The sequence below is a fragment of the Vidua chalybeata genome, chromosome Z (genome assembly GCF_026979565.1).
Source record: "Vidua chalybeata isolate OUT-0048 chromosome Z, bVidCha1 merged haplotype, whole genome shotgun sequence".
Lineage (NCBI taxonomy): Eukaryota > Metazoa > Chordata > Aves > Passeriformes > Viduidae > Vidua > Vidua chalybeata.
In genome coordinates, this window is record NC_071570.1 from 15,603,858 (window position 1) to 15,628,049 (window position 24,192).

Consider the following 24,192-nt stretch of genomic DNA (forward strand, 5'->3'; position numbering starts at 1 on the left):
GCTCCTCTGTGTCAAGCATTATTATTCTTGTCATATGTTTATCTTCATTTTCTTTAAATAATCCTACACTGAAGAAGAAGGATGTCATTTAACAGTGTACTATAACCTCATTTTCTAAGAAATCAGTAACAATTAGTAAATAGTTTTATTTTCAATTTTATTAAATCTTCCTTTAACTGTTATTTGCAGATGAAATCTCAATAATTTGCTACATTACTGAAGAGGAGGAATTTTCTTATTCTGAGCAAGTGGTTACATTGTAAGTATTTTTTATTCTGAAGTCCAAACGTGAGGGATGCCGGGGCAGCAAGGGAAGAATACATCGAAGTCCTTGCTTTTCCATAAAAGGTAAAGGGAAAGAGAAATTGGTGCTTAAATAAAGGAAGGTTTGTGCTACAACCATGATGTAGGATTTGGAATGCACCTCCTATCCTTTGTTCTAATCCTCCTAGGACTTCTACCCTTCTTAGGGTTTTGGATGATCTAACGTTGACGCCTAGTGGTGGGAAGGTAGATTGCAGAGTGTAATCTTGCCGTGCTCACACACCACGTTTTATCGAGGCACAGGAAATGTCATCCTAAAATTTAACCCAGCCATTAAAACCATAAGACTTGTGGAGATAGGAAGAGTAAGGTTAAGAATAACTGCATAGTCAGACGAGAAACTAAATGCCTCATTTTTTATATTAAAAATATTTAAGTATGAAGCATTCATGTTTGCAACCTTTTGCTTTGCTGTGCTATATAAACAGCACGGATGAAGAGACTGGTATTGGTTAACATTACAACTAGACTGATATTTATATTTGTCTTCAGATCTTAATCCCTGTGTTTATTTTGGGGTAATAATAAAGATTATTCAAACAAAAGTTAAAGGGTTTCATTGTTTTATGTCAGCAACAACTGGGCTTAGGCCATGTACATGCTCTAGTTGACAAAGTGATGATCAATCAAAGGTTGGATTTGATGATCTTGGAGGTCTTTTCTAATCGAAATGATTCTATGATTCTATGTTGAATCCTACTACCAAAAATTAAAATGTTATATTACTTTATTAGTTATAGAGAAAATACATGTTCCCTTCTTGGCCAAAGAGAATCCTATTTACTCTGTGTGTTTTAGAAAACTTCATTTCTCTCATGGTCATTGACAAAACACAGCGTAGCAAACTATTAATACATGCTGGATAATTTCAGTAGGCTTTTGGAAAACATTTTGTTGACCTGTAAGGATTACCTTTGAAAAAAGCATACTCCACACATTTCAGAAAGCAGTGTTGCAAACAGCTTTTGTTCCACTAACAGATGAATGAAAAAACCTAACAGGGGACTATATCTTTATGGCAATTGGATATTTAAATACAAAATTAGCCTGTTTTGATACTGTCCATATTTTTCTTCATTAACCCATAGCATTTAACTGTTCAAAACCACAAATTGTGCTTTGAACTATAATTTCAAGAGGAAGTCAAAGCTGTCAGAGACTTAATTTTGGAGCTGTATCAGGATCAGAATTCAGACAAGAAGATAATCTTTCCCACTTATGCCTCAGACAGAATATACTCATTTTGTATTTGCTGTTGTCAAGTCCAGTAAACCTGAGGGAGTTTGACCTGTTTTAAAGAAAACATGCTCATAACACAGCCTGTGTTGATTTAAAAAAGGGCATCTTTTAAAATACCATTTACAGAAATGGAAGGGGGATTTATATTTACTGAAGAAATATGGATTAAAAGAGTTTTCAAGAATTCATTTTGAAGTTTGGCTTTTATAAGTTGTACATTTAAAATACTGTGTTCATATTTCCCATCTAATTTTTGCCAGTGAGTTATTCTTTGACAGCTATATAATCAAGTGTATTTAGAAGAATGTACAAAGCTACATTTGCTGTCCAGTGATATTTTCTTCAGATTTTTTTTAATTTAGCATTTACAATCATAGCTTATAAAATTTGAAACAGTATTGCCTTTAAAAATAACAAGTTAGATTTTTTTAGGGTGCTAGATATTTTTATATTCTTGTTATTAACAATGCAGTTGAAAGACTAGAGTAATCCTATTATGTTTTACAGAAGTAGCTCTCTGTAGTCTTGATAGACCAAGTCCTTGGATGTTCTAATAGTAATTACAAAATATTAATTATTGGTGACTCTTTCATATCACTACCTTTTTGTTCAAATGCTTTACAGTACCACTTTTTTCAAACAGCAAGGCACTTAACAGATGTTCCCAGCATTCACTGCCATGGGAGCTGAAAGATTATCCACAGGTACTTGTAATGAACTAGGCCTTAAATTCCTCCAAGTCACTAACATAACCTGCTTTTTGCATGTTACATTTCCCCTGCTATTAAGCATGGGTAGTTTTCCATGGCTTAGAGAGCAGTAGTGGTCATTGTTTAGAATATTTCCAACAATCTTCCTACCTCCTACACTTTTTGCCCAACTACAAACCCCTCCACTAAAGATGGCAACACCACTAATAGCATAGTCAGTTCTCCTTTACAAGTTAACCCTTGTTGGGTCAACAATTCTCAGAGAAATTAATAAAGATGTGAGGGCGATTTTGAAAGCTGTTCTTACCATGCAAAACTTGGAGGCTACTGGCACTTATCAGCTTGCCCAGCAACACTGGTGAGTACAGCATGTTAGTAGAACAGCCTCGTAATAGCAGTAATTAACCTCAAAAGATGTGCTGAGTTTCTCCTATACTTAAATACATCAAAATGCTATTTTTCTAAGGGAAAATAATATAGCAATAGCTTTTACTATCAGCATAAAAGAACAATTTCTGTGCAACATAGAAAAAAAAAAATTCTACTGACTTTTCAGTTTGAGTAGTGTTCTTGTGTATGCTGCCAGGTGATAGCTCTCACAGCTCAGTCCTGGGAAAAGTATACCCTGACCTTTCCCTGCTCATAAAAGATGTTTGCAGTTTCACATATTAAACAACACATATCTCTTTTTTTCCAGATGTACAGAAAAAGTGGTGTTTCCAGAAGAAAACAGTCTATAATATTTGACTAATCTGCTTTTCTTCCGTGTTGGAAACGCAAGAGAAGCCCCTTCTTAACAATGCTTTTATGTTTTTAAGGAAGTGAAGGACACTGACCTATAACACTGTGTCCACACTAGTGAATGGCAGTTCTCTATGCTGAGGGAACAGTGAAGAACACCCTGGGATGAGGTACAGCACACAGAGCCACTTGCTGAATGAGAGGCAGCCAAGGGGGGGTGGCAGAAAGCACAGAATACAACAACCCATCTGTGTGAATATCATCCATGTTCCCAACATGTAATCTGAACCCTCCTTTAGAAGTACTGATGTCATGCTAAGTCCTCAAACACACTGTCCAAAATTAACCATCGTTGCTCAGAGAATAATTCAAAAGCAATTCTTGCCGTAAGATCTATAGATAACGGATTTTACCTTAAAATTCCAGTCACATGAAAAGACATCAATGAAATACTTTTCTAGGGCAGCAGATTTATTAGAAGAAAGCATACAAAATGCCTGGAATGCTTGATTCAGTTTTGAGCCCCCTGGGACTTCCAGAAAAATATGTTTAAACTCTTAGAGGTTGTCTCTGAGAGTCAAGATTTGCTGTGTATGTGAGTAGGACATTTGCACTATGAATGTGGAAGCCTGGCTTTGCTGGAGTACAAGTTTTGCAGATGTTGAGACTGTTACCATTGCAGGACCCATCACCACAAGTTTGTTTTATTGTCACACCTTACAACCAACAATTAAAAGCATACATGAAGGCATTTACCAAGACAAACCTCTGCACATAGTTCTCACTCTGCTTGATGCAACAAGGAGTGAACATGCATAAAGATAAAAAAACATACATCCAGCAAAAAGAGAATTCCATTTTTTTCCCTTTTTCATCATGCCTATTCTGGCAGCCATATGTTTCAGCCTTTGTGTACCATGCATGACAAGTTAAAACAAAAAATTACATAAGACATTATTTTACTTCTTGTTGACTTAAAAAAAATATACTCTTCCCTTGAGGTATATCAAGAATATTTAGAATTCTTGTTCCAGATTTGCCATGAAGACAATCAAATCCAAATTACAAAATCTTGGGTGCATGGTCAGTGAACTTTACATTCTTGCAGTCACAAAAACAAAAATTGTGACCAAGATCATCATTGCACAGATTAGATAAAGCTTAGTCTCTTAGGTGATGCATAGATGTACTTGCATATACTGGACAGAAAATTCCCAAGTCTGCAGGTAAGAGTACGTTTGTAAAATGCTAAAGATAACAAATAGCTAATGGCATACATACACAATCTTTATGATGAGGAAAAAAAAATTGAAAAGGGGATTTCACAAGAATTGGGTTATTCTAAGCACAAGTACAGGCTCAGTAGAGAATGCATTGAGAGCACCCCTGAATAGGACTTCGAGGTGCTGGAGGATGAGAAGACAACACAGCCAACTGCACTTGCAGCCCAGAAATCCAAATGTATCCTGGGCTGCATTCAAAGCATTGTGGCCAGCAGGGGTGGGGAGGGGATTCTGCCCCTCTATTCCAGTTTCATAAGAGTGCATCTGGAGTGCTGTGCCAGCTCTGTGGCTCTCAATAGAAGACACAGGCCTGATGGAGATGGTCCAGAGGAAGGCCAGGAAGATGGTGTGAGGGCTGGAGCAGCTATTTTATGAAGACAGAGTTCAGGAGATTAAGTCTGGAAATGGAAGATTCTGGGGAGATGATGTAGCAGCCTCCTGTACCTAAAGGGGGCCTACAAGAAAGCTTGGGAAGAACTTTTGACAAGAGCATGAGTGATAGGACAAGAGGGAACAGCTTCAGACTAAGAGAAGTCTGAAGGTTTAGATTAAAATATCAGGAAGAAATTCTTTCCTGTGAGGATGGTGAATCACTGCAATAGGTTGCCCCAGGAAGTTGTGCATGCCCCATTCCTGAAGTTGTTCCAAGGCCAGGTTAGATGGGGCTCTAAGCAACCTGAAAGTGTCCCTGCCCACAGCAGGGGGACTGGAACTAGGTCATCTGTAATGTCCCTTACAACCCAAATCATTCCATGATTCTATCGTCTGGCAACATCATTATGTCTTTTTCAATACAGCAACAGAAGAAAAAAAACCAACAAAAATCAACAGCCAAAAAAACCCCACACCTCAAAAAAAAATTAAAAAGGAACTTATACATGTTAATCCAGTTACTAAAAACTTGTCTTAAAACAATAAACCAAAGGTAAATTCTAAAATCTGAAATTCTCTTTTCTGGCTGCAAAAGAAGTTTGACTATGTGTTCTCAGAGACAGGATTTGACTTGACCTATGAATTTCTGAATAATGAATTGTATTATCTGTTAATTAAAGCAGTACATAAAGAAAACAAGTAATAATCACATTTCAGTCAAATAAAATTCAGTTTAACTTTATTCAAGATTAAGAAGGGGGGGCAGGATGGGGCAGAAACCAAGAGAGCCATGCCATGAAGCCATGCAGCTGAACAAAAAGGAAGTGCAACAATCAGACTTACGAATGTTTCAGCAATTTCTTAGAGGTAATTGTAACTCTTAGCAAACTGAGATCCCAAATGACATTTCTCAAATGTTTTAAGTTTACATAAGAGTCATATAGAAGAGGAGCGGTTCTTCAGCATTTCAGTAAAGGCTAAGATACACTTTCAAACACCACAATGGGCAGAACCAAATGCCTACATTTAATGTTTATTGAGATCCCCTTTTCTAGTTGCATATACACTTTCAATAAAAATTAACATAACTATTCAGCCTTCTTGTTGAAAAAAATATGCATATTGCAATAAGGAATGAGGCACAGCAGAGTAGACATCTCATACAACCTGCAGTAATCCAGAAAATTACACAATGGCACAAGTCTAAATTCTCTTCACCCTGGGGTAATACATAGCTAAAGGAGAAAATTGGCATTTGCCAAGAAATGGCAAAATTCTTTCATGACTGTATGGAGAAAGCTTTATTAAAAAAACAAAGTCAAAAGGACTAGGAAAGAGACCTATAGAAAATCATATTTTCATTACAAGTGGAATCCAAGGGACATGGAAGAAAAGTCCCACATTGACTTGTGGACATTTCAGATCCTGTCTTAAGGCTTTTAGTTAGAAGATCAAAATATTTTATAGTCTATAATAAAAATGCCATTCTGGGGGAATTGTTATGTTTTCCAAAACATTAGCTGCTTAACCACAAATATGCACATTTAAAAGAAATCCTTCAGCATTAAGAGTTAATGTGCTTAAATATTACCTAAGAGCCAGCTGAGATTTGAGAATCAGAGTTTGTTGGCAAAATAAATGTAAGAAATAATTAAAATAGAGGCTCTGTGGAGAGAAAATATTTAGAATCAGGTAAATGGAAAAGCTACACACAAATGGGAATGTACTAAGTACACACATGATGCATTTAAGTGAAATTTACAGCAGGTAGTCTGTAAATTCTGGGGATGCAGAGGAGACCACACACTTTATCAAGAACACTATGAGGCTGTTAAATGAACTATCATGCCTAAGACAGAAATGACAAATGAAAAACAAGAGACAGATAAAGAATGGTACTCAGTGCACCTAAAACCACTACTTATCTAAGGCAAAGTATGGAAGTTTGGCATGATATAACCTGAGGTAATACTCTTAGTATGTACTTGGAGTACAGAATGATTGAAGTAACACCATCATTGTAACAGTTTTGAATCCCCTTATAATATTTTGATTCATTTACAATTTATGGGGAAAATTACAAGATTACCTGTATTTTTGTAACCTGCTAAATGGTTACTCAATACCAATTTAATTTCCTTACAGTAAATTAAATATCTGCAAATATAGGTTACATGCTAGTTGTTTTAGATTTACAATAATGGAACAATCTGGATACTGCAAGCATCACCAACAATGTTAGAATCCTATCCTGTAGCTATAAACATCCAAACTATTGTTTGAAAATCATATTTTGGCAGTAGGTGCTTTCTATATGTGTAAGATATTTTGAAGACTTTGCTATGGGGATTTATGGAAACCTTCATGTAACACAGTTTCATGTAGTTTTTGTATCAACTGCAGTAAACAGCCATTCAACAATACTATGACTACTACATCTAAGAAATAAACAGAATTGCAGACATTCAAGCTAATAAAATGCTGCTGTCTGGGTATGAAACAAAGAAGTTTCCTTGGGTAAGAAAAGTTAATAGAAGCAACTGTGACATATTATATGTATTATTTAATATATATTTGACTCCACTAGTGTTTTCTTAGCACACAATATTGTGTAATTCAAGGCATTTATATTTGTTATGCAACAGTGCACTTATAACCCCATAAACTCCTTCTTGAGTTGCAAAACTGTTACTAACTTACTAATTAATAATAGGCTTTTATTAATATTTTTAGTGCAGAGTTAATTCTCCCCAATACACATTTTTGTAAACTGTTACATTTTATGCAATAATTGATAGAGGTGCTGCAACATCTCCTTGAGGAGGATATAAAAAAAATAAAAGCAACACTGTACTATAAATTAACTGTGACCTGGTCCATTCATTTAGAAAAACCCCTAATATTGCAAACTAGGCAGCCACTCGTGACTTAAATTGAAATTCTCTGATTCCTTCTTATATTTCGAGTTGTAACACTAGTGATTATGTTAACATTTCCTTTGACAGAGAAATTTGTATTTCAACACAGCCCCAAGTCATATTAAAACCAAAACATAAAGTAACTACTAAGTATCACAATCAAATCAAAACTGGTAGAATTGCTCCAAATACTATCATAAGAATTATTCCAGAGTTCAATTTCAGTATCAAAGGTTAAGACAAACTCACTTATATATATATATAGTATATAATAAGCAGTATAATACTGCTTATATAAAAAATGAAATCTGAAATTCTTACATTAAAAAATCAAGGAAACCAAGACAAAACTTGGCAGATTTTTTTTTATGATTACATAATTTTTAATCTAACATCATCTACTTTTCTGATATAGACTGTTGTGACCATAATAAATAACTGGATAAATCTTCCCTCCTTCCTGTTTTTGCTTTTGTTGATGACATTCAAACAGTTCTGCTTGTGAAAGAGGAATTAAAAGGTAGCTGTTGAGTGTTCTTCATCTTGGTGCTTCTCCATTCATTACAATTTTGGCTGATTCTCTCGTACTTCTTCTAGTTTAGAAAGGATCCACTGTGTGAAGAAAAAAGCAAATATTAAAATCTTTCTGTGGTACAAAAATGGACAAAGCAGCTGAAAACTGGACTCGTTTTTGTCATTGTCTTTTCTACCTGTTCTTTTCCTAACCAAGTTTTAACACAGTGTTAAAAATTCTTCTGTAGAGTATAAACCCCTGGCTTTCTAACATGAAAATGGAGCCATTTAAGCACCAATATTCAACATTTGATACCATGCACATTAAACTTGTTTCCTGGTTTGCACTTCAAGGAGTAAGATTTGAAAAAAACAGAAGACAACATCTAACCCCCATCCTGGCTCTGCTTTCATCTACAGCTCTAGACAAATCACAGATGACAACAGAGAAGTGAGGATCACAACAGACAGAAGACAATAATAGGTTGCAGCAGTGTGATAGGTTATTAAAAAAAAAAAACTTTCTTTAACTGTATCTTGTTTTGTTTAAGGAATTTCATATTGGAATGTTCACATAAAAGGGAAATTAGTTTCCCAAGACTATTAAGAAAAAAAAAAAAAAAAAAAGGAGGTCTGGGGGAAAGGGCAGTGAGATGGAAATCTAGAGTAGGAAATGAAGTTGTATCAAGGGTCTGCCATAAAAGGTGTGCATACCGCTTTGAAGAAAGAGGAGTAGATTATTACAAATCAGAACCTACTACTGTATCAGGTCCTATCTCCTCATATGAACATTTATGTTGGTTTTGTGAGGCTCCTGGGCAACTCTAGGAAAATAAACACCCCAATATTTTTGTAAAAGGTGTATTCATTTTTTTTACCTTTCCTTCCCTTACCTAAGACTTGTGGTATATGTAATATAATGTACTAATTTCACTTTTGGAATAGTTCCTGATTTAGCTGGGGCATAGATGGGATTCCTCTCCCAGAGAGACTAATGGACCTCAGCACTGCCCACCCTTGTTCCACACAGCCAAAAAGAAAAAAATGTAAAACCTCAGTAGCTCCAAAGATTACAGGCAAGTGAAATTCAGCACAGGGCCCTTACTTTCCTGAGGTAAGAGTTAAGTGGTATCACGTACCTATAACTAGAAACTAACCTCACAAAGACAAAAGCAGCCTAAACTGATGAGAAGATGTAAAAGCAACTTAAACTAATGAGAGAATGAAATTTTTGCAAGCTGTCTCAAACCATGATCCCAGGGAACCACATATCTCTGAAATATACACAAGATGCATTCTTTTTTTTTTTTTTTTTTGTGAAAATTACTAGCTACACTAGTTAAAAACATGGCAGAACTTTGACAGGTATCTACCTTCTGGTAGCAGATCTGGACTGTTCCTACTGTCACAGTTAAAACTAATGATGTCAAAATGAATATGTTATATAGAAAATGTGTAACAATAGCAGCAATATCATATATCACATAAACTACTGGTATTTTTACTAAGGATTTTTCTTCATTCTTCAAAAAACCCTGTATTTTAAAGAACAGAGCAGTAACATTGAACCCCTGCCCACCACCTGGAACAAAACTAGGAGTAATTTACAAGTAATTTTGGTCTATTAAAATTCTAATTAATATTCTAGATTGTTTCATTTTTGTTAGCATTACTGTTTAATCAATCTTTTGTCAGACTGCTGTAATTCAGAAGATGTATGTAGGGAAAAGTCTGGTGTTGAATTTGACTATTTTTGAAATTCTGTACTGAGTAGATTATTGCTATTTCCATGTCTGTAATGGATAGGTGGAAATACTGAATTTTAACTATATATAGTTTCAGGTTAAGAGTATTTCTGTTATACTTTTAAACAGTAACTATATTTTTAATTGTGTTTTGATTTTACCTTAGCATCCTCTGGACTTCTAAAATTAATAATTTTTCCAAATTCTTTGGCATGGAAGACAGACTTAACTCGTTCCTAAAAAAAAACCAAAGCAGTAATTCAAAATTGAATTAGTTACTTCAGAATTTAAGATTAGGATGCTATTTACTATCAAGGCAGCTATAATGGTTCAAACAGCCACGTGTACCAAGAACAGTCATCTGAGTATGTTTGCATCACATGCACATCCCCTGAGAGAGGTCATTTTCTGCATGAAAGCACAGTAGGGTGAACAGTCCAGCAGTAACAGACTCCCCTTTTTACCATGGAGTCCCTGGATAAGGGTCTATAAAACATGTGTAGGAATGGAAGGCAGATAATGTACATGTGGTAGCAAAATCCATTACTCCCCAAGGTTGTAATTTGTAATTCTCCTTCAAGTCATTACTTGAGTGGACATTCCACCAATACTGACTTGCAAGTAGTGGACATAGGTACTGAAAACATAAGCTTCAGAAAGAAAATCGTAAGGAGTTATTTGCAAAATACAGTTTTCAACCACAGATTTCAATAAAGAGGATACTGCAGACATGTTAATGGATTCTGAAATGACTGCTGTGTAGGGGTAAAGATGGATATGTTATTCAGCATTGTCTGAAATGGCAGAAACACTAAGAATTATTTCATCCTGTAAAAGTTCACTTGCAGTCAGAAATCCAGTTTGGAGGATTCCAAACCAATATGGCTCTGCCTTTCATGCTCTCTGCAATAGAAACAAATAATCTGAGTGAAAAACTGAATGACGTTGTGCACCATCAAGACTGTCCTGATAACCAATATGTGAAATTACACATGTGCAACTTATTAAAAACAGAAACAAAATACTGGCAGAGAAACTTACTGAATGAAACTCAGTTCAGTTAACATATCAGTAAGAATTTAAGATTTTTTGTTAAGAAATCACCTCTGTAAATAGCCATTGGTGGTCATCTTTCTCCTTATGTCCTTTGCCATCTTACCAGGGAAAAGAATTTAAAGGATTTTTAAAGGAAAAATTACAACTAAGACCAAAATTCTTCAATTTGTATTGAGAAGGAATATGTATGTCATTATGGTCAGTTTGAAGACAATAAAACCTTATTATATGCCCCAGAGAGCATAATAAAAATATTCTGCAATCTTCTGAGCCTTTGGTTGTATCTGCATTTTCCAGACTATGAATACACCATGAACTGGGGCAACAAAAAATTCCTACAGATCAAGGAACAATCTCATCTGCAAAGACCAAGTCTCTATCCTGCTTAAAACAGTCAGTGACTAATTATCTGAGGAGTTCACCCATGACAAGTTTCAACTCCTTTCTCTGAGTACATCTCAAATACAAAGGAGATCAAGAATTCAGAGGAGAGTAAGCAGAAATTTAAAGTTCAATTTCATAAATAGTAACACAAAAAGACAACTAAACATGGTAAGAGTAATGTACCTTGGCTTCAATGCGCAATCTTCGACCATCGACAATGAACGGTTCTTTGGTAAATTCATCATAAGTGTATTGCCATTCACATGTCAGCTGTCCAAAGGCCCCTTTTGTCACAAATAACACACCACTAGGCACCAGAAAATAAAAGCAGTTTTAAAACTTAATGTAAAAATACTTAGAAGTTATCATGTTACCCTTGCTCTAGTGAGTTCATTTGTCATTGTAAAATAGGTTTCATTTCATGATCTCTTAACTATACAGCACAGTTTCCAAAAGAGTGAATTTTGAAATTCCCTCTAACATTTAAAATGCTGTGTTTCATAGCAAAACTGTAACACTACTTCAAGCTGTATTTGAGAAGGATGCCTCATACTCCACTACTAGACATTGACTGTTCCTGTATTATCCTTTCTTTCCCTCAATACACCATCGTAAGTGAATCCCACAGTTCAGTTAATTTTGGCCTAACCCAGTTTATAACAAATCCTTCTTGGCTAAAGAAATGTTAAAATCAGTATTTCTTTTCCTTCTTAAATACAAGAGAAATAACACTGAACACTCTCCTACTAAAAACAGTGACACTGTTGAAGATTATTACCAGCACACGAGGCATGCCTTCCCCATTATTTTGTCTACATATATGGTCATTATTTTGTCTGCATATATGGTGACAGTATAGTTACTGATCAGCAATCATCAAGGCATGCACATTTTTATGACTATTTTAAGTATATACTATTCAGAGTCAAAACTGTTTACCTTTTTGTTACCATTAACAGATCTGTACTGTTGACCATAGCATGTGCAATATATCTGAGTTTTGCAAATCTTCCATTTTCAATTTTCTAAAAGAGATAAAAGTTTTATAGCTTTGAATATGCTAGTAATGTACTAATTTTGTGCTTAGAAGTTATTTATGCTCCAAAAATACGAACTGTAACAAAGCACAAAGCACAGGCTTTTAAATAAAAGGCTACTTTCATTAAGTCAGAATATAACTAACATCTGTAATAGCTAATGTTCATAACTAATTGGTTGCTGTTAATACACCTATGTAAATAAAAATCAATCCTAACCAAAACTGACAAGGAATAATATAATTTCTCTAAAAATGTCAGGACTCAGTTTTCTACATACTTTTGGTATACACTGAACTTCTACTAACTAATACATTTCTGAGACAGCAAACAAAATAAAGACTCCTTTCCTACTTTATCGCATTGCCTCCAAAACACTGGCTAATTAACTCTGAAAATAAATCTATACCTAGCTGTATATAAGCATCATTATCATGTAGACAGTGGGACTAACAATAATGCGCTTGAAGTAGTACTTAGCATTCCTCTACATTCTTTTGTTTACTCATGAACTAAACCATTTCCTACAATTAATGTGAATACTGTAGCAGAATACTTTTAATGAGCAATATATTTAAAATATTGATGACATCGGATTAATGACTTTTTAAAAACAGAAGCCCTGGACCTCTCACATGACTCAGTAACCACTGGATTTCTGACTTCCTGAGCAGTGAGTGATTAGTGGTCAAATTAATATTGCTGCATCTCGGCTGGGAATAGCAACACAACTGCTCGCATGCTTCCCAGCTGTTACAACTTGGAAGCAACAGCAGATTAGTACATACCAGTATGATTCAATAAAGTTTTAACTACAAACATATAGCTTCAGATATGTATGCCAAAAATTTAAAAATATCTAGATTAGTTCTGAAAACAGTTAAGAAAGCAAAGCCATTTAATATGTGTTCCCCAACACAGGAAAATGATGAAGACATTTAATTAGTGTAAAAAACTTCAAATTTGAGTGTGTGGATAATTCCACAATTGCACAGACTTTTTAAAAATTATCTCTTCCCCAAAGATACTGATTCTTTCATGACTAAAACGCATGAATGTTTGAGTAGCAGGTAACCCTAAAGAGAGCTTTCAAAAAAGTTCTTAGAAGATTCCAATTGTTTCTCTTCCCCTATCTCTTTCAGGCTACAAAATCACAGCTATTGGTCACACACCTACTTAGAGAAGTCACTGCTTCCATTTATTTCTGCAAGACCTAGTATCAGGAGCAGGATGAATTCCGCAAGAAGAATGGCCTAAGAAATGAGAAACTAAGGGCTTGGAAAATAAGCTTTTTTTTTTTTTTTTTTTTTTTTTTTTAATTTTTGGAAATATCTTGTTCAAGCTGTATCAAGGCATTGTTCTGCCTCTGAAATGTGTCTCTCCCTGCTTCTTGTATTAGAAGCTTGGACCTAAATAAATAAATAACTGAAAACAACTCGCTAAAAGGTAGCCCCTACTACATTCCAGCACATAACATGCTGGATGGTTAGAAGAACATAGCATGCAGGTACATAACATGCTGGATGGTTAGAAGACAAAGGAGGCTATATGGACAGACTATGGACAGCATGGATAGGCTACCTGACCCACAGGTCAGGCTACTAGTCTAGGTCTGTACACTTGTTATGGTTTGACACTGGCGCAATGCCAGCGCTTTCATGAAAATACATTTTCTTAAATAAATGTTGTGAGATGTTATCAGGAACAGAGCAGAGCAGGCTTAAGCTTAATAACAAAGGGAAAAAAACTTTATTAAACTACTACTACAGAAAACACATGAACTAAATTTAGGATGAAGACTTTTTAAAACACCCCTTTTCTTCTCAATTTCTAAAACACCTACTATGAAACATCACTTGGGATTCCTGATCAAATTACCACCCTTCAGATCATCTATTAAGAAAAACTATTAAGGGAGAGAGAAGACCCCCCAGGAAACAGTTGCTACCTCCTGTGTTTCCCTGTCACACATGGCAACTGCCTGGAGAAAATCTGCTAGTGTGACACTCTCCTTTCTATGTTACAGTGCTCTCACCACCGTGCATGGACAGACTGCTCATAGGGCTCCTTTAAGGATGCTTTGCCACAGACCCAAAGATACAACAGTTCAGCTTCTTATTTGGGACTACAGTCCCCCCCATTTTCCCCTAGGGCTAAGGGTTTAAGAACAGAGATCATCTTTTTGAAGACAGAAGGCATCACTATTCTCTTTTCAACTTTTCTCTGTTCTTGCTATTTTTTCGCTGGTGGTTGCTGAAGCAGGTATTTTTGGGTCACTACTGCGTCTCTCTAAAATGTAGTCTCTATTGCAGGAGATTTTGGTTTAATTTATGGCTAACAAGAAAAGTCTAGCTAAAAGCTACTCTATCATCTCCTTCTATTTAAAAATTTATTTTTCTAACATGTCAGGTCCCAGACTGTCTCTTTTCTACTATAAATTAAGGAGGAGTAATATTTTACAAAGCCCTCATTTCCCAGAAAGGGTTAAAAGTTCAGCCTCCCTGGACAGCTGAAATCTCTGTCTAGCATCCAGTCTCCCACTGGGCATTATCTCCCCCCTTTCTGCATCTCTTCTGCTGGTAAATTTCAGGTGCCGTCAGGCGCTGTGTTACTTTCCCTCCGGGGGGTGGGGACAAAGGTATTTCTGCTTCTCTTTACCTTTCTGTCTGCAGGAGCTGGCTCGGTTCTAGACCTATAGACACGCAGTATATGCATGTCTATACTTTTAGTGGTCACTCCAGGTGCTAATATCTAAACCTAACTACTGATTGGTTTGACCTAACTTCTTAGAAAAAAATTTACTTTCATGTCAAACTACAACAACACTGATGGCCTTTCTTAGTAGCCTAGAAAGAATGACAGGGAAATGGAAGAGAGGGTTGATAAGAACTTAAAGAAACATGTGGGAAGAGCAAGGGTGGTTCAGAATAGGTATAAAATATACTTCACTTAACTGCAAGACACTTTGACAATGACACAAATTACTCTAACTGACCAAAAATATAAATATCACACAGAATGACCAGTATCTCTGTTCTATTCAAAGTAAGTATAGGTAAAAGCATTTAGCAATTTAGTCTTATTAGGATGGAGAGGATTTCCCATGCTGGAGAAAGTAACCTTTTTATGCTTTGCATAGCATAGAAGTAAGGCTCTCAATCCAAATATTAATCCCCTTTAAGTGGGACTTAGGAAAGGGGTCCTCTTTCTGTCTTCTGATTAGCTTGCTAGGTAATTTTCAACTAGTCATGTCCCCCTGCTGTAACCTTCTCAGCTTACAGATAACAAATTGGGAATTGTGAAAATTATTATGGAAGTACAGTACTTAATTATTGCACAAGCAACAACCTTAAACAAAAGCTACTTAAACCTATGCCAAATTCCACAACAAGTGCTTCATTCTCAAAGTTCCCAAATGTGATTTGTGGAGCACAAAAACATTGTTGGCATGTGGCATACACTGACATAGCTAGCCCGCATTGTTAGCTATGAGTCAAAAATCATAAACTATCTGTGTTTATAGTTTTGTAGATAACAGGAGTTAATTGGGAAATAAAACACAAGGAAATGCTGCACAGGCTATTTATAAAGGGAACAAGCACTTGCTAATGCTAAGCAGTAACTACTTTTAAATTTTATGCCTTTGGATTTTTCTATGTTTTATTTCCAAACTTTATCCCTTTTAGCATTAGACTTTTACCTAATCATTAGGAAATATATCATAGAGGGAGATTGCTGACAATTCTTGTAACAAGCTCACTACTGCACTCTGCTACCAAAGTGCCTTACACAACTCAAACATAAGACAATATATAATTGATCACTCAATAAGGATGCATAAATAGTTCTTAAAACTTTTATGGTATGTAGCTATTGTTTGGAGAAAGACAGCAACTTGGACCACTGTTTGGTGATGCAAAACTATGGTAGGTAACATTAATCAGTCATTTTTTGTTCTATGTTAGTTTCAGCATTGGAAGAAAACACATACAAATCTTTAAAATGCACTGTCTGTATTTCAAATTAAAAACATTTTAATCACCTGATTAACTATATGCAAATCTATTTAAAAAAGACACTCCAGAAGCTGTAAAGCAGCTTCAGAAGTAACACAAGAAGAGATCCCCTCCTTTGCAAATTCTTACCTGTAGTACAATTACTTAGGTGTCACTGCAATAATCTAACAGTAAAAGTGATCAGTTGTGCATATATATGCAAATATGCTCAGTGTCTTAAAAGTGGTATCTCTGCACTTGGACAGATCACACCACACCCTCTTAATGTAATGAGAAGCAAGCTGAAAGGCCTTTGAAAAAGTTAGAAATGATACAGAGCAAAATTAAGTACTGGAGGCAAAAATTAAAATCTATGAATCTTCTGGTAATAGTTCTAAAAAATTCTAGTAGTATATGTGATACTTAAGTCAGAATGTTTGACAACCTTCTTGAACTCAGTCAGATGAAACAGTATGTAAAAAAACACTGAAAAGGCTGTTACTGCTTAAAAAGTCGTTATAAATTGCTGTTCTCGCTTGATGCTCAAATTAATTTTCATCTGGACTACCAGCATATTTCCCTGTGAACCGGTCACTGTCCAAATGTGTGAATTCTGAAGGCAATCCACTGTCGTTGCTACAAACTCTAACCCTGAATGCATTTTTCAGCTCAAATTACAAGGTAATTTTTTCAAAAGCTGTAGAATTGCTAATTTTAGGAGGCTAACCTTGTATAATTACCTATCCAATCTTCCCCACAGAAACATTTAATGGTTCTAAGCAATTCCTAGGCAACTTCTTAGATGTAGCTTGAATGAGTGTGAAATAAGGGGAAAAACTGTTAAAGAAAAAGTAACATGCAAAACATTCACTTTTCACCATGCAAAATTCTTTCATCATTTATGAATAATAATGACTGATAATCCTTTATTACCTACTTCCTCATTTCAGTTATCCTAATGTGCAATGCCCATGATGTGTTAGCATCTGTATTCAGATTCCATTTAGCCATGCTGAAAAGTAACTCTGAAATCAACCTGGTTTTATTAAAATCAGTGGGAATTTGTGGTCATGGTTCTCATTTAAATCTAAGGCCACAGGAAGACAATAAAAATTAGAACAGCAGCTTTCTTTCAGAATGCAAAACTCCTTCTTCACAGCAGAAATATAAATTGCTTATGCTGACTGGGAGAATTATCTTAATAAATTTTTTATCTGAATACACAGGAGAATTTGTTTGAGCAGCTGAAATGGAGAAACCATACTGATCTTCACTTTCATCATGATGACCACATCTAGGTGTTCTGTTTCCTGCCAATACAACCAAAACTCTTGGATTCATACCATCTGAAGCATGATTACAGCATCAGCAGGGAAATGAAAGAATATTGCCTTTACGCTTCAGTCACAATCAAGTTAAAAGGAAAACTGAGTAATGCAAGCTTCCATATTCCTCTGGAACAATTGGCATCAGCTGGTTTCAGACAGCTTCCCATAACTGTCTTCTATTTGGGATTGGGCAATGGCTATGTAATGGTATCCAAATGTTGTATATTTAAGTGGTAAGGATCCTGCTTTTTCCTTTAACCTAGACAGACAAGGTTTTCCAAGTAGGACAGATCATGACATCTGTGACTCAGTAAAGGGACCAGCAAATGAGATGGCATGCATGAATACCTGGTAAGTCTGGATAATGTCAAATAAAAATGAAGTTATTTTAAACGTCATAAATAATGTAATTTTGCAAAGTGAAACCTTAGTTTTAGGGTACTTCAGGATATGGATGTTTATGGATGTTTTGATTTGAAACCAAGCTCAAGAGCAGCAAGGGAAAGACAGCAAGGATTAGCATGACAAACTTTTCCAAGTCCTCAGATGTACTTTCTGGCACACCAAAGTGTGAATACTAAGGAACAAGGGCCTGCTCAAATCACTTCAACACCCTACCTGATACGAAGCTCATGACCAAAAAGAGTCACTAAACCAAAAGCTGAACACCTCCAATACAGGAGGATATGGTATTGAAGCACAGCTTTGAAGGACTGTTTTCTCTGAAGCAACGTAATTGTGCAGCAACCTTATACAACACAGTATAAGCATCCTCACAAACTCACAAGTTATAAAAGAAAATTAAAAATAATAACAAAAATAATTTGCTTATGTTTTGAGGTTGGGTAGACATTGACACAGAGGACCACTGACTGCATGGTGCAACTGCTAATGACTTAGCTTCAAAAGCACAAAACCAGTGTTTCAGCATTATTCCCTGGCAGGGCCAAGATCTCACACGTCTGTTGCTTCTGGAAATTACTAACAACAATTCATGCATAAATAGTCTACTAAATGATCCCTGAAACTGTCTGAAGTATCCCCTATCACTGAGCTATGTCTACAGAGCATCTTGAGAAAACCAGACCCCCAGAGAGGCCTGAACAAAAAGGATGTTCTGGATGACATCAAAGGTAAAGAGCACAGCCTGTTAATCACCTCAGCAAGGAGGAAGTTATACAAGTCACTGTAAGAGTAAAACTCAACTCTTGGGAAAAGCTGCATTGTCAATTTGTCAAGAGCACAAAATTTAGCAATCTGAGACAAAAGGAGGGCACTTAGACCTGGAGTTTTCAGGAACAGTAATGGACTTCAAATTCAGTTCAGCAGTTAAAAAGGCATGGGATGGCGGAATTATGAAGCCAAAAGTTCAACTGTTAAAATACTTTAAATTGAAGAAAAAAAATTTTGAAAATGTGGTCTCTCTTTTTTGCTAGGTTACTTTAAATCTCTAAAGAAATTCAATGTTTCAGCATTTTTGTTTTAGTTCTAGGGACTTTTCTATCCTGAAAGAACATCAGTCTCTGCTATTAGTTTTCATAGCTTTTTGCCCCATGACCTAAAGAGAAACTAACTACTAATATCCCAGATGGTAAAATTTTTTGTTATCCCAAATCCCCATATCCACAGATCCAATTTATTTCTTTTTCTATGTATGTTCAGAGAAGCCTAGACTCAAGAGAGAAACAAGTAAAATAATTGTCCAAAATGACTATATTTGCTATTAATACAAAACCTTCAAATATAGAAAAATAGAACTATGCTCCGCCAAAGAGACAAAATTTTCTAGGGCATATAATCATATTTGCCAACTCCCTAACTCCAACTGGAGATGTTAGTTTTGTTGGGCTTTTTTTTTTAGTTAGCATTCTACAACTTTTTAATCTAGGAAGTAAAGAACAAATTATTTTCATTTATATGCACTGCAACTTGAATTAGTAATATCTGACCCAGAAATACTACCATTCATGTACTAATTTTACCTCCATGTTCTGCATAAACCTGTAGCACTTTAAGTTAAAAAAATTTAAAACCTAGGTCAATTTTTTTGTCAAAAATCATGACATTTCTAAAGCTGTTTTAGAATGAGGAAGAAATATGGGTTGTTTTTTTTTTTTTTTTTCACAAAATTCACAAGCATTTTCTATTCAGATCAGTCATTACAAAAGAAAAACAATTTTATAGGATAAAAAACCAAACTGCAGTAAAGCAGCGCAAAGGAAAAAGATAATGTTAAGTAACATGATTCTAAATTTTCAAAACCTAGTAAAGTTAATTAAATGTCACAGTAACTTTTCCATTATGCTACACTTAACAATTTCCTCAACTTTTTGACATCATGTGTCTTTCTTCAGAACTGAAGAGCAAAATTATTTCCTATGTTCTTCAAAGAAACATGGGAGATCCATTTGTACCTGAAACATTCAAAATCCTTCCCACAATGTTTCAGGCAGTAACACACTGCAAGAGAGCCTTTCATCTGTTTCTGCAAGGCATCCTTTTGAGGTGACAGCATTACAAAACAAAACAGGAACACATGAACTGCAGCAATCATAAGCATCAGCAATTTTAGGTAAAACCATCTCGCAACTTAGTTTGTCCCCCTTTTTCTCGGTGACATTAAGGGCAAAGGATAACTGCCCAAGAGATCACCCTATACAGCAGTTTTTGAATGCACAGTGCCAGAATAACCAATCTTAACAATTTCACTGGTTCTTCCCCCAGAATTTTCATAATTGGAAGCCAACAGACAATGAAACACATAACATTACCTCACTGAATATGCAAACATTTCAGAAGCTCTTATTGTTTTAGAGCAATGCCAACTGCTCAGATGGTGTCAGAAAAATTAATTCTCATTATAATACTTACTGGTACAGAATTATCTATTACAAGATATCTTTAAAGTGCAACACAAAAATCTGAATTTAGTAACAAATCACAAAAAAATAACAAGAAAACTGTGCAAGCATTTCAGTGAATATAGAATAAATATTTTTTTAAGAAACCAGAAACTTGTAAAGGTATTTGGTAGAATTTATAATACCGAATTGTAGTCGATCAGTGTTCACACTTTCCCCTCACCCCCCAATATCTAGCTAAATAAAAAACTAAACACTTTTGCACATTATGTATGTTTTATTACAGAATGTCTTGAAGGACCACTGGTATTTTTTTACATCTGTCTGTGGTTTTTACATGGAGTTTAGTTCTGGGGCAGATTTTTTACTTTTTTTTTTGTTGTTATGAAAATAAAAATATTGCAAAACAAATAATTTATAGTCAAAATAAAAACCAAAATAAACTGTTATTTTACATGTTTAAAGATACCAAAAGTTACACAAAATAAATATTAAAAATTATGGTAAAACAAATGATAAATGAAAAACTAAAAGCTTATGATAATGTTTCTTGAAAAATGTATGTATTTTATCTATGAAATACCTTTATAAGCCATTTACTGTTCTTACACTGTGTAGTTCCAGGAAACATGAGAAACAATGTTGGAACAGAACAGATGAATCCATTTTAGATATACTTTAGACATGTTTATTGTTAAGAAGAAAAGCAGACAAAATACTTTTGAAATAGTAATTGAATAAAACAGTCAAACAGCATTTTAACACCAATAAGGACCGTACAAATCAGTAAAGTTTCACTAAGCACATTTAAAGCAATAGTAAATAAACCCTGTTAAACATTTATATAAATGCAAAAAACATTAAATACATCTGGAAATAAACTCCAAATCATGGTGTTACTTATGTCTTCATATTACTCAATACTGTTATACCTAATGTCTGGTTTTATCTGTAAGACTATCTTTACTGTATTATTTGCTTATTTGCCTAGCACTCATCATCATATATTTTATTATCCCCACATTTTTTTCACAGTTTAAAAAGTAAGACTTTAGTATCACAAAACCCCGATTTCTCAGCAGGAATTATAGCAGCAACATTTAAAACTTAAAGGTCAAAAGAATGTGACAATGCCATGTATATCTGTTACAATACACATTATCCTAACTGTCATCATCATCATCACTACTACTGTGAGCCACAGTCCACTCTTTGTAGGCCTGCCTTTTCTGAAAGCATGGTAAGGGAAGAAGAAAGCAGAAGTATTAGTTTAAAAGTACTAGTTTGCCTGGCAAATTTGTTAATTAAAGCAAAATAAAACCACAGAAAACTGAAATTCTGATGTGACATGTGTATGAGCACACAAAATAACCTATATCCTATTTCCTTCGATCAGCATTTACAATCTCGAAATCACCAAAAGAAGTTTTATTCCAGCCTAATCCTGCAATCTGTTGAAAAGCTACAATACAGTGACCACAGTGTGACCAGTCACCAGACCTTTATGCAAAGAAGCATTGCAAAAGGGGAGAGAAATCTTTTTATCCATAAGAAAATATTATTCTACTCAAACTCCTTCAAATAGTAGACGTGCAACACACTGAGTCTCATGCAAAACAAAGTAACAGCTCTAGAACCACAAACACTAAGAACCAAAAATATTAGTATATGTAAGCGTTAAATTAAGACACCGAATATCCTATAGCAGAACTTAATGACTGGGAAAAAAAATGCAAATCTCTATTTTCTTATTTGACTGTCTATAGGAAGAGCTGTCTACTCTGCTTGGAGCTCTGAAAACCTTTCTTCAAGAGTAATTATGCCTTAGAATCATCAATAGCAAAAACTAAAATGAAGCTAACAATCCTTCAGTTTTAGCTACATTCAAATGTGGCTCCCAGCACAAAATATCAAAGGCATTACACAAGGCCACACCTTAGTGTATTTTAAGCTGGATAATGGAAAGTACTGTACTCAACCATACAATACAGAAAAATTAAAATTACATGTTACCTGGCAGATTTTTGTAAAGGTTTCTCAGAAAAAAACCCGAAATATAAAAACGTACAAATTTAAGAAGCAAATGCAATGTGAAGTCAGCTCATTAGAGTTGACTGTTTGCCAGCATTTGTTTTAGCAATATACTTTAAAACACACAAGGGTATGTTTAAAATTTATTTTCATAACAAAAAGAGGATAAAGATTAGAAACAAATGTATGCTATCCATCAGTAGTAGCTTCTAACTACTAGAAAGCAGAGCGTAGTTAAGGCTTTATAACACCAATTATAAATTGGAGAGCACAGGTTAAAGCCATCTCATTTAGAAGAAAGGCACAGGTATAGTATTCATTATCAAAGCACTTTCACAGATGGCTGAACTACATGACCAGTGAATGGAACAATGAACATAGCTAAGGTGTCCCCAACAGATCAATCTTGTTCTAACAGAAAATGAATGACAAACTAATAAAATGCAGGAGAAACAGAAACGAGAGTGGAACTCAATATGGAATAAATAGCTGTAGCAATAATCAAAATTAGTCATAAAATGCTCTCCAAATGCTATTACATTCTTATTTACTTCTCCAGAAAGGTTATTCTCGTACAACATTATTGTAGCACACTGTGAATTCTTCCATGTGTATTTTTTTTAATTCTGTTTAAATTTATGCAATCACTCATTACTACTTTATTTGTTATGGTTGAACATTTCTAGAAAGAAGTTTTATTTCTAACAAAAGGAAAAAAACAGAAACCCGGTATGCTGTGTGCACCATAGCTGAAATTATTTCCGTTTCTGAGGGGAATTTTTTGAGTCAAATTTGTTTAAATGGCAGTTTAAACAATTCCATTTGTTTAAATGGAATCATTAAAAAGTAAGGGCTGTTCAGCATATACTTCCTGTGAACAGTATTCCATTTCAGAACTGTTTATGTTCTTTCAAAGGCTTCAGTATGACACAAATACAACTAGTTCTAAGTGTCTTTAAAATGCTGTTTTACATAAATTTGAGACTTAAAAGTCACTGTTTAAGCTATGTATTATAAAATTACTGAAAAAACAACATGTATTTATCAACAATTTTTACAAAAAAAAATTAAAGGCATAAAACTTTTTATTTGCACATATAAACCTTTCTCTTTCTTCAGAATGCTCTGTCAATAAACTTTTATAGATATACTGATCTACTTTAGTGTCTTCCTCAAAAATTGCACCACAGCAGCCAAATCCCCAGTGTGGTTACAAGCCTAAGAAATTAAATTAAATTCTTGACTACTGAGTTACTAGGTAAGAAGTGAATGGACATTTAGGAAGTGGGAAATTCTGAAGTATTTATTTCTATGTAAGATGAGTTTAAATTTATGTCAAAAATTTATATTTCATTTTCTTCACCTGTAACATTTGACTTCCAGTTCCATCTCTTAATCTGTAAGGTCTAATAACTCCATCTTCACCAAAGAAGCGAGGTGGTCGCAGGCTTATCACATCTTCTGATGAATCTGCAACCCTGACAAAGCAGAAAATTTAAGACACATATCAGTATCTCTACTCAACTATAATATTTAGCTAAGGAACTAAATTATTTTGTATACAAATTAAATATAAGTTGTATAACAACTATATAACAACAGTCTAAATATACACTTTTGCATAGTAACAGACATTACATAAAACAGCAATAGAC

At 34.8% G+C, this 24,192-nt stretch overlaps 1 protein-coding gene across 1 annotated transcript in view; it reads right to left on the minus strand.

The window, feature by feature from the left end:
* Positions 1-5,391: 5,391 nt before the first annotated feature.
* VPS13A (vacuolar protein sorting 13 homolog A) overlaps positions 5,392-24,192 on the minus strand; it is a 104,779-nt gene continuing 85,978 nt past the window's right edge. The window contains exons 68-72 of the mRNA XM_053932471.1: positions 23,901-24,015; positions 12,225-12,310; positions 11,469-11,592; positions 10,007-10,081; positions 5,392-8,199 (exon numbers count right to left, since the gene is read on the minus strand). Coding sequence (XP_053788446.1) covers positions 8,149-8,199; positions 10,007-10,081; positions 11,469-11,592; positions 12,225-12,310; positions 23,901-24,015 — 451 coding nt within the window. The 3' untranslated portion in view covers positions 5,392-8,148. The remainder of the gene's footprint in view (positions 8,200-10,006; positions 10,082-11,468; positions 11,593-12,224; positions 12,311-23,900; positions 24,016-24,192) is intronic.